Below are 12,232 nucleotides of genomic sequence, written 5' to 3'. Positions count from 1 at the left end.
TGGGTTTGGAACAACATAAGAGTGAGTAAACAATGATGTAATTTTCATTTTTGTATGAACTAATCCTTTAATTCCTGGTTCTCAATTCCCAACCCAAGTAGAGAAAGGGAAGTTTGACAAAGAAAGGTTAACAAAAAAGTAAGCATTTTCTGATGTATCACCCATGGGGTGACAGAAGCTTTTTTGTTCAGTATTTTTGTGGGTTTGACAGTGGTGGGATGAGCACTTACTCTCATCTCTTTACTGGCTTTTATCTGACATAGCAACTTTGCTTATCGCTGTGGTTTGTTTGGATAAATGGCAGTGTGAAAGTGAGCTTATGTGGGTTAGTGAATGAAAGTGTAAGAGACTGAGTTGAAATAAAAATGCTATTCTGCTCTTCTCTCAGGCATGCAGATGGTTCAGTGAAGTTCTGGGATGCTTCAGCAAGTGAGTACTGAGCCTTTCTGACTTCATAATTACCTCATTTACCACTTACTAAATGCATATGCATCACAGCCCAGCTATTTACAAATGTGTGCAGTGCAGTCATTTTTCAAAGCTTGTTCTATAAACTTGCTTTAAACAAATTTATGCTACTTTTTTGCATTTTGCCAGAACACTTTACCAAAAGCAACTTAGAGTGCACACAAGGTATATACATATTGTCAGTTTTGTGTGTCCCCTGGGAATTTAACCCCATAACTTCGGCGTCGCCAGTGCCATGCTTTACCAGCTACATGAATAAGCACATTTGATCAGGACATTATAACAACTCCTCAGTAAGTCTAAATTTCCTGGCAAATATCCAATTAAAATTCTGATTTTGCTGACTAAGATGCTTTCTATGAGGGATTTTGCTGTTGGAGTATAACGCATGACATTAAACATCAGTTACCTTATCGATAACCTAATTCTCCAGGATTTATGACCCAAATGGGAACTGACCTTATAATGTCACACAACTCACAGTCCCACACACACACACACACACACACACACACAAACTAATTTCCCAAATACCATAGGCTTTATGGTATACCATAAGAGGGTTACCTTTAAATGGCATTTGACCTTGTTTAAACTATGAGAATGACAAACTTTGGTTTCCACAGTCCCTGTGCCTCCTTTAGCTGCTAAAGGACATATCTTCAGATTACAAATACAACCAAGGTTGCCAACGCAGTGTTTTATATTAAAATAGATTTGTAATGGCAGGAGCTCATTTAAATTCAAATTTCCTCTTATTTTGTCCACCACTGTTTAAAGCTAATTAGGCAGGAAGTATTAATCCTGCTAAAACAGAATGGCTAATCTTATGCCATTTAATATTGTTGTGCTTTGACTGAACAATTGGAGTCAGTGGATTAGAGGCCACAAAAAATTGGACAAAACACATTCATGCATTTGAGGGGCATTAAAACATTTCCCATCATATTTTTAATCCTCCAAGGCATAAAATGTCCAAATCTAGAGGCTATAAGACTTTATTACATGGCTCTCTGGAATATAATATTCTGATTGGTAAATCGTGGCATTCTGTGGTCATTTATTTAAAGTATAATAGACTGTTGTCCCAGTCGATTTTCTGTATAGCTGTGCTAGTTTGATATCTTTCATATCCATTTGTGGTCTCTTCTAACATAAAAAAATATTTTTCATTTAAATTAATGATTCATAATCATTTGGTAAGAAGTTATGCAGTAAGTGGGATAATGTACAGTTAGCCAGTCATTATTGCAAAATAAACCCAATTAATCACAATTAATTACTATTGCAAGACATGAGCATGTGCCATTGCTAAATCGCAGCAAGCTGCAATTTTATTTCTTTTTTGTAATCAGAATTCTGTGAAATGTAATTCGCCATTCTGATTGGTGCACATCTTTTGCACACTGATGAGATCTCGCCAGTCAGAATGCATTGCAATTAAAGTTACCAGTGAAAGAACAAAACAGAAATCAGGAGGGTGAATAAACAATAAAGAAAAACAAAACGGCACAAAAATAATCAACGCTATCATCAATAATTTTTGCAAAGACAATTTCTTTCCTCCTGAAATTTGTTTTTGAACACTGAAATGCATTTTTGAATGTAAGGAAAAACATGTAAAGCCAAATTCACAATTAAAATCGCAATAGCATTATCTATCAAAAAATCGTGATACGATTATATTTTTATCCATATTGCACAGCCCTAATCACCATCTTGGTTTATTTTGCGGTAAAGACCGGCTGACTGTATATACTGTATATTCCTTACTTAAATTTTATATTGACTTTAGAGGGAACTCCTTGTAAATGTCATTTCCCATGGTGCTCAGTAATGCTCCAGGTACTGTACAAGCTGAAGACAGCAAAGGTGTTTGAGAAGGCGCGATGTAAGGAGGAGAAACCCAGCACAGAGATTGTGGACGAGGACCCTTTTGCCATTCAACTGATGTCTTGGTGTCCTGAGAGCCGTATGCTGTGCGTAGCTGGCGTCTCTGCCCACATCATCATCTATAGGTTCAGCAAACAGGAAATCACGACAGAAGTGGTGCAGGTAAAAATGTGTATGTGTGTGTGTTTGTGTGTATGTGTGCGCTCACTTTATTGTATTATTGTGTAACTGTATTTGTTTTTATAAAAGTGTTGTTTATCAGCATAAAGCAAGGTTCTCCTCTTGACTTAAAACTTAGTTAATGTTTTCTGCTGTGGAATGAGTAATGGTGCCCTTATAGACTCTCTCACTCTCTCTCTACTCCTTCCCCTCTCACTGTCTCGGTTTATTTTAGTTCTCTGACAACTACCATGACTTATAATGATAATAATAATAATATAAAATCTGTTCATTAAATAGATGTTGTTCAGTGACTTGAATGTGTGTGTGCATGTGTTCAGTGTATGTGCAGTCTACAGAGCCAACTAAAGATATCCGAGGAACAGTTGTTACTCAGATGCTTAACTAAATCCTCAAGCCTTCAATAGCTGTTCTAATTAATGTTCACGACATCTAGCTGTCTATTGAGCTTGAATAATGAATACTCCATTCATTTTGCATTCTTACATTTTTTTTTGCAAGCTCTATATTTGCATATCGATGGTTCTGTGACTCATAAGTAAATGAGCGCTTATGATAATATTATTAAAAACTATATCTGTGAAAAATTGTAATTTACATATGGTGGTGCTAAGACTGAAGTAATTAAGCAATAGTTGTTTATTAATGCTTAAATATAGCTCAATCAACACAACTTATTTACATATAAATACATGATTCATATAACAAGGATTGTAATGAATCAGGGGTTGGATGTATCATGTCTAACACAAGCACACTCATTTTAGGGACACATGTTGGATTCAGTTCATGCGTTGCAGAGGGGCTCACAGGACTGCATCTGATTTGTTTGCGTAGGCGCATGCTCAGCACACATGTGGGAAAAACCGTGCGAGTTACCATCTTGCTGCTGACAGCAGAATGTTCACACTTGTGTATAATGAGGGCAAATTAAACCTATTAGCACCATGAGTCCTGAGACTCTCACGCATATAGAAACACTCACTCGCACACACACACATACACCAATTAGCATGCCTCAAATTAAGAATAGTGACACTGATGGGCATCAGTTAACTCACTGCGTTTAGCTGATTTATACACATCTGTGCTAAGGTGCATAGGCATCAATTACATGTGTATATATGTGTGTGTGTTTCACAGTTACTAGAGGTCAGGTTACAGTACGAGTTGAATGAATTGGAATCCCCAGAAGGAGGTGGAGATCCGACAACAGCTCCTCCCACTCCAATCACCTCCCCCAGTCCACAAACCACCATCCCTCAGACACACCCCTCCACTAGCAGCAACTCGTCAGATGGGATGAGAGACAACGTACCCTGTCTAAAGTAATGTTGCTTTGCCTTGATATGTACATGTACTGCATATAGTTGTATGTAATATGGATGTGCATTTTGTCTTCTTAAAGGGATAGTTCCCCCAAAAAGGAAAGTTATGTCATCATTTACTCACCCTCATGTTGTTCCAAATCCCTATGACTTTCTTTCTTCTGTGGAATGTTAGTCTTAATCACCATTTACATTCATTACATATTTTTTCCACACAATGCAAGTGAATGGTGACTGAGGCTGTCATTCTCTGTTCCACAGAAGAAAGGCAGTCATACGGGTTTCCATGGTAGTAAGTAGATGATGCTGTTTTTGGGTGAACTATCAGTTCATTGTTTTGTACACAACTGCACAATTATTAGCCAGATCCTTTTATAAGAAGGGACTGTCCACATGCTTTTGGCCATATAGTTTAGCTGTTACTGAATTTTGATCAATGCAAATGTTTTGAAGTGCAAGAAAGTGTTTTCATGATCAACCATAGCAATCACTTTTAAATACTCTTATACTTTTGCCCATCCCTTGTATGTAATATAAAAGTAACATACAGTATGTATATCACTCAATATTTTATGTTTTTGATGGACAAGTTCTCAGCTCTGCCTTTCTGTCTGTGACCCAGTCTCATCTCATGCCTATTCTCTCTCTCTGTCCCATTCCCTCAGGGTGCGCAGCAGTCCTCTGAAGCAGTCTCCTGGTTATCAGGTGGAGCTGGTGGTACAGCTGGTGTGGGTCAGTGGAGAGCCTCCCCAGCAGATCAGCAGCCTGGCCATTAACTCCTGCTATGGCTTGTGAGTCACATGAAGCATGGAGAAGTCACTTCAAGATTTTAAGACCTATCAGTTTTGTATTGTGGTTGTAAAGGCTCTAGATTCAGGTGGTTAAGCACTTAAAACTATAAAACACCAAATGCTGCAGACTGTTTTTTTTTTTTTTTTTTTTTTTCAGATTAAACTTTATGCTTACACTCAAAGTACAGTGGGGTCCAATATTATGAGACAACAGTGGAAATCTGGAACTTCTGTCAAATTTTGAAACAGTTTAAAACAAAATAAATATTAAAGATATTATGTAAAATGAAGAAGAAATATTAAAAATTCTACACTGTTTTTAAGTTACTAATGAAATGTAGGCAATATGTGACATTGACCGTGTTAAATCCTTTGTTCAAAAGGTCAGATTTCCTTGGTTTCACTGAAGCACACAAGATGGTCTTTGTAGAATTTTCAAATCATGCTGGAAAACATGGATCATCAGGTTTTGCATAAACGTGTGTAGTTCATGCATACCAACTAGTAAGAAATCCTAAAATCATGTAAATTGTTAAATTCAGCTTTTCACTTAAATTATAATAATGATAATATACACTTACTGAGAACTTTGTTAGGAACACTATGGTCCTAATAAAGTGCCCAACGTGGTTTTCTGCTGCTGTAGTCCATCCACTTCAAGGTTCGACGTGAGATGCTATTTTGCTCACTACAGTTGAACAGAATGGTTATCTGAGTTACTGTAGCCTTTCTGTCAGCTCGAACCAGTCTGGCCATTCTCTGGCCAAGGCGTTTCCATCTGCATAACTGCCGCTCACTGGATGTTTTTTGTTTTTGGCACCATTCTGAGTAAACTCTGTTGTGTGTGAAAATCCCAGGAGATCAGCAGTTACAGAAATACTCAAACCAGCCCATCCGGCACCAACAATTATGCCATGGTCGAAATCACTGATATCAATTTTTTTGGTTGATGTGAACATTAACTGAAGCTCATGACCTGTATCTGCATCATAGGCATTGCACTGCTCCCACATGATTGGCTGATTAGATAATCGCATGAATAAGTAGGTGTACAGATGTTCCTAATAAAGTTCTCAGTGAGTGTAATTTGTAATGAATTTTTTTATTTTATTTTTTTTTTTTTTATTAGAAAAGTAATACAAAATAGAAACATTATCTCTTGTGATCTCAGAATTTTGGAACCCACTGAATTGATTGTACTGAATCTTTAACAATCAAGTACTGAATAAACTTAAAGGTGCTGTAAGCGATTTTAGTCATTCTACTTCCACGAGACTGAGCCGTTGGATTAGCCATGCCCCCTCTTTCCAAAATCCCGCACTCCAAAGATACCAAATGAGCTTTATTGAGACCGACATTGTGCAGAAATGGTTGTTAAAAACAGCAGCAGCAAAATAGCGCCCTCAACTGACATTTGTTATGAACAACATGGCTTAAAAATGGCAGTAAGTCTCAATAATTCGCTGTAACTACAACGCTATGAGAAAGTGCTAAATGACTGTCATGCCTGCGGTCGAAGCATCATTGTCTGTGGTGCACGGACACGATTTTGTTGTGTTTGCTGTTTACAGAGCCTAGAGCTGTCACAGAAACAGGTGAGATAACTCACAACACTTATTTTAGTAATATCTCACAGGGAGTAGGAACAATTTTTGCGTACCTTTCCATGAAAAAATAGCTTACAGCACCTTTAATCTGTATGTAGCAAAGTGCACTTGCTTGTATATGCACTGAAACATGGTAGAATGTACTGCAGAATTACACTGTATTATATCAAGATTCATATGTGTATATGTCAAAGGAGCTCATTGTTGTCTATGCATTGAATATGTCTCTTCACTCTGTGTCATAGGGTGGTGTTTGGCAATAGTAACGGTCTAGCAGTTGTGGATTACTTACAGAAGACTGTTCTGTTGAATCTGGGAACTGTGGAATTGTATGGCTCAAATGACCCTTACCAGAGACAACCGCGATCTCCCCGCAAGAACCGACAACCTTCTGGAGGTGTGCTATGCATTTACTCAAACACAAATGCATATACAGACATGCTTTTCCTCCATAAACCGATCACATACACCATATGGCCAAAAGTATGTGGACATCTAATTAACATATTTTGCTATTTTAGCTACACCCACTGCATTATTAACACAGTAAGCCTTTTAACAACAAATCTTCATCTGCACATGCAGCAGTGCACACTCAGAGGAATACAGTAGGTTGACCCCTGCTGGTAGAAGGCAGAGTTGCATCTTGACACATGATACAACCCCTGACAAAAATTATGGAATCACCACACTTAGAGGATTTTCAACCAGCATTTTCTTACTTCGTAGCAAATAAGCAAATCACAGATATGACATAAAACAATTTTTGTTTAATAGCTGAACATTCTGACTTCGTGAAACATCCCTCAAACAAATTAAATTACATTATTTTAATTAATGTCATATTTTTTTTCCAGATCAAGCAGAGGAAAAATTATGGAATCACTCAATGTTGAGGAACAAAAAAAAAAAAGCCTCCTCTGGCTTTTATGATGGCCTGAATTCTTTTAGGCATGGACTTCACCAATGAAAAACTATATTCTCCATCAGGCTGGTTCCAACTTTCTTGAATAGCGGTTAACAGATCAGCTATGGAGCCTTGTCATGGACCAATTGTTTCAATTTCCACCATAAATTTTCAATCGGATTGAGATCCGGACTGTTTGCTGGCCATGTCATTGAGTTGATATTAGGGTTACCATACATCCTCTTTCTCCCGGACATGTCCTCTTTTTTGGACCTGAAAAAAGCGTCCGGCCGGGATTTCAAAATTGGCTGTAAATGTCCGGGATTTGGCTTTCTTCATATTGACATGCAGATAGGACTCTCATACATTCTGTGTATTTGATACTCCGCACCAGTTTTCGTGTTCAGGTGTCTTTACATGATTATTCTGACAGAGAGCGGCAGACTAAGGGAGCTTGGCTGCAGCCTGGTTAGGCTGGATATCTCAGCTGTCATGTCATCAAGCACCGTCGAAGGCCATCTCAATTGTGAGGACACTTGGAAGGCAGCCTCGTTTTGCAGCCTTCTTTGCCATATTTTGGAGGATGCATTGGGTGTATCCTTTGTGGCCTTCAATCACCCACAATCTTTGCACATGTCCCAAATTATTTTAAAAAAGGGTGGAAAATGAGTTGCATGACCGCGGAGGCAGAAACCTTTATGACGCTGCTTATTTTAATTTTTTTTTCTCTCTCTCTTCAAGTTTTTATTCACATTTGCATCAAGACAATATGTAGAAAAATACGTTTAGACAGTACAACAAATTAGAAGATGCAAAGTACAAATAAATAAATAATTAAAAATTAATAAAAGGGCAATTACATGAATTTGAAAAGCTTTAAACATTTTTTTTATAGTTTTTACAAATCTAGGGTTCTGTTTTTTCATATTTGAAAGGGTTTAAATATGAATTCTAAAATCAATGTTGCAAAATGTATTATATTAAGGCTTTTGTGAGTGATTCTAGCTTTGTGAATAAACATTTTGCTACAATAATTAAGGGATTAAGGACATATTTCTCATTTTCTGAAGTATATGGGCTTTCTAAACAAAGTAAAATATCACATGGTTCTAAGCTTATGGTTTGCCATGCACACTTACTAGACTGTCTCATTCTAGCATTGAGTGCTGAGGAGGAGTCTAGCCTACAGCCTCAGAAGGACTGGGCTGCAGCCTTCCATTTCAGAAGCACCCTAAGTGTGCAGTCTTTTTTTCTTTTTTTTTTAAATCTCTCTCTCTTGCCCGCCCACCCGCCTGCTTGCTTTCTGCGCACACAGCTGCACACTGTATGTGTGTAGGCAAAATGTCACCAGGCGTGCTCTGCTCTCTCAACCAGAATCATAAATAATGTAAGTTGTAAAAAAGAATTTGACTTTGAAATATACTACTTATCGGGGAAACGACCATGATTACAGTTTTACAACCTAGAAGCATTGTCCTTTGATTTTGGCTGATGAAGGTTTTTGTTAGTGGTTAATTCATTTTCTATGTAGTTTAAGAGAGTGTTGTCCCTCCTTTGACCAAGTTGATATCATTCAGTGAGGAGCATCGCAGTCCGGCTGGAAGCTTATGGCTGGTAATTTTGGTGAACTCCATCCTGAGCCCATGCTTCAGGTATTGGCTCATGAAGAATCCCAAGTCTTTGAGTCTGCATCAATTCATCCTGTGTGAAGTCTGTCTTAGTAGACTGAAGTGAAGTCTGGCTGGCACATGCTGCAGTTGGTCATCTTCACTCAGCGACACATCGGACATCAGGCAGGAACGGAGATGGATCTGGCAGGATATAATCCTGAGGTTTAGACAGGGAAAGAAATAGAATAAAATTAGCATAGATGCCATTCAATTTAAAGCAGGGTTAAAGAATAAGAGAAGTGTTTTCGGTTCCAGCAGACCTAACTAAAGCAGCATAGCTATGAATTATGGGATAAATTAGGTTTATGCCTGGCTGAATAGATAAGTCTTTAGTCTAGACTTAAACTGAGAGAGTGTGTCTGAGTTTCGAACACTGCTAGGAAGACTATTCCATAGTTTAGAAGCCAAATGCGAAAATGATCTCCCTCCTTTTGTGGATGTTAATATTCTCTGTATTGTTAACAGGCCTGAGTTTTGCGATTGTAGTGAGCTTGATGGATTATAGCATGATTGAAGGTCACTTAAGTACTTTGGAGCTAGCCCATTCAAAGCTTTGTAAGTAACAGAATTGTAAAATTATACGAAATTTAACAGGTAGCCTATGTAAAGCTGATAAATTGGGGCTGATATGATCAGATTTCTTGGTTGTAGTTAACACTCTCGCTGCTGAATTTTGAATCAACTGAAGTTAATTTATTAAACCTGCAGGACATCCACCATTTAATGCATTACAATAATCTAGTCTTGTGGTCATGAATGCATGAATTATTTTTTCGGCATCAGAAACAGATAGCGTGTCGCAACTTGGCAATATTTCTGAGGTGGAAGAATGCAGTTCTACAAATATTGGAAATTTGTTTTTCAAAGGTTAGATTGCTATCAAATATAACACCTAAATGTATTGCTGTAGAAGTTGACATTACAGTACATCTATCAAGAGTCAGATTATATTCTAGCATCTTATTTTTTTTAGGTTTTTGTTCCAATAATTCGTACTTATTGGAATTGAGTAGAAGGAAATTTTTAGCCATCCACTCTTTGATATCATTTATACACTGTTAATTTAGAAAATTGTGAAATTTTGTCGGGTTTTAAAGAAATATAAAGTTGTGTATCGTCAGCATAACAGTGAATACTAATTCCATGGTCCGGATAATGTCTCCCGGGGGGAGCATACAGTATATAGGGAGAAAAGCAGAGGCCCTAAAACTGATCCCTGTGGCACTCCATACTTGAATTTGATTTGGCATTTGTATAAATTAGTATAATATGAAGTTAGAATAAGTTAGTATAATATCACAAGTTAGTATAATATGACAAATGACGATCCAGCTTAATGTCAAATGCATATATTTCCAGTGTCCCTTATTTTAGACATATCATCTGTCTAATAGTGGCCAGTATTAGTTAATTTCATTGTATTTATGCAGTATATATTATTTTCCACTTCAGTATAACTCATAACTTTCATTTATGTGAAAATAAATCGCATCCCATCTGCTGCCGAACGGAAAAGAGTTGTAGGAATAGGCCTACTTTTGAAGACTTTTTATTCTCCCTTTCTTCCTTTTTATTTGCAGAAAAGCAAAAAGTGACAGTTAACAATGACATAATAATTTGAAACATTAAATAATGATTAAATTGTGTTATTGTATCATTACTGTTGTTTAATTATTAAAAAATGACTAAACAATGTGATATTATAGTAACAAAGAAAGTGAATGAATCGATCCTCAACTGTTTATTTTTCTTCAGAAGAATATGGTGCTTTGCTCATGTGTAAATTATAATAATTCATGAAAAATCAGTAGGCTACTGTTTGAGCTTTGTAGTGTTCTCAGTGATGTTTCGTCCTGCGGATGGTGCTAAAGCCTCAGCTGAGCAACGGACGGTCTCCCTAACTTCATTTTATGGTGTTTGTTTGTGCCGTCTTTGATATTAATTGTTTGTATTGTTGCATTTCTCACTTGTAAATTGCTGTAAAGTCACTGGATGTAAATGTAATTGAAACACTTTGCACACAGAATCTCAACACAAAAGGACAGCAGTGCCCGGCCATACTGCAAGCTTCATATCGTATGTATTTAAACTTATTGGTACTCCCTGAGATCATTTTTATACTTCTAGTAAATAATATCATATTTGTTGTCATGGTGGTGGTGGGACTGGGGTCCACTGAGAATCTGGGGTTATGAAAGGGGTCTTTGGTTCAAAAATGTTTGAGAAACCCTGCTTTACCTGACATGCAACCCTATATCATAAATGAGTGGGGAAAACGTATTGTTTTCTTCAGGCAATCATCTTTATAAGTTTCATTAGAACAGCACCAGATAAAAGTTCCAGCATCATCGCCTTGGCCAATGTGGATTCATGATTCATCACTGAATATCACTTTCATCCAATCATCCACACTCCATGAGTCTTCTATCCTGACGCTTTGACGTCTTCCTTGGTCTACCTGTATATTTTCCTTTTACAACCTTGCCATTTTTTTTATACTTGCACCAAATTTTAGACACAGCTGACTGAGAACAACCAACTTCTTTTGCCACACTCCGTGTTGGATTTCCTTCTTGAAGGAGTTTTATTATCCTTTCCATCAATTGACAACTCTACATGTTTACTTTCAATTAGCCAGGTCCAACAGCTCGTAAAGGTCTGTAAGCATTCTCTTTTAACTGCAGACTAATTTGCATTTTTAGACTTGTGCTGGTATTTGTTTTAGAAATGCGAATTACAAGGTGATTCCAAAATTTTTTCCTCAACATTGAGTGATTCCATAATTATTTCCTCTACTTGATCTGGAAAAAAATATGCCATTAATTAAAATAATGTAATTTAATTTGTTTGAGGGATGTTTCAGAAAACCAGAATGTTTAGCTATTAAACAAAAAATTTTTGTGTCATATCTGTGATTTGTTTATTTGCTACGAAGTAAGAAATAGCTGGGTGAACATCCTCTAAGTGTGGTGATTCCATAGTTTTTGCTAGTGGTTGTAGTAAGATTGCTGATTGCTGTCACATGGCACCAAACTGGTTGTTAGATTACCCGTTGTGTGTGCATGTGGGTGTTTGTGTCAGGGGTAATGAGTGATATTTAGCAGGGGGGCTGGGCTCTGTTGGATATGCACACAGGGAGAGTGCTGATCAGAGCAGCTGGGTTCGGCTCCTGTCTGCCCATCTGCCTCTCAATTCATAGACCAGAGCAACAATACAACTAATGTGCACCGATACTGAAAATCTGTTTGAAAAGCTGTTAATTATCTTCATGTTATGGCTGATAACCAATAACTGGCCAATATTATAAATCTATACTATTATGTAAAAAAAGAAAGAAAGAAAAAAGAAAATTAAAACACTAAATATTAAATAGTTTTTTATGCTTCAA

At 37.2% G+C, this 12,232-nt stretch overlaps 1 protein-coding gene across 3 annotated transcripts in view; it reads left to right on the top strand.

Moving 5' to 3' along the window:
* The window catches only part of LOC127456707 (syntaxin-binding protein 5-like), a 133,368-nt gene that overhangs the window by 104,031 nt on the left and 17,105 nt on the right, over positions 1 to 12,232 (top strand). For all 3 annotated transcript variants that reach the window (XM_051725214.1, XM_051725213.1, XM_051725215.1), the window contains exons 14-18: positions 389 to 429; positions 2,303 to 2,523; positions 3,685 to 3,869; positions 4,535 to 4,660; positions 6,513 to 6,664. In XM_051725214.1, the coding sequence (XP_051581174.1) occupies positions 389 to 429; positions 2,303 to 2,523; positions 3,685 to 3,869; positions 4,535 to 4,660; positions 6,513 to 6,664 (725 nt within the window). The remainder of the gene's footprint in view (positions 1 to 388; positions 430 to 2,302; positions 2,524 to 3,684; positions 3,870 to 4,534; positions 4,661 to 6,512; positions 6,665 to 12,232) is intronic.

Source organism: Myxocyprinus asiaticus, chromosome 19 (assembly GCF_019703515.2).
Source record: "Myxocyprinus asiaticus isolate MX2 ecotype Aquarium Trade chromosome 19, UBuf_Myxa_2, whole genome shotgun sequence".
In the NCBI taxonomy this organism is placed as follows: Eukaryota; Metazoa; Chordata; class Actinopteri; order Cypriniformes; family Catostomidae; genus Myxocyprinus; species Myxocyprinus asiaticus.
This window is presented reverse-complemented; position numbering and strand designations above follow the sequence as displayed.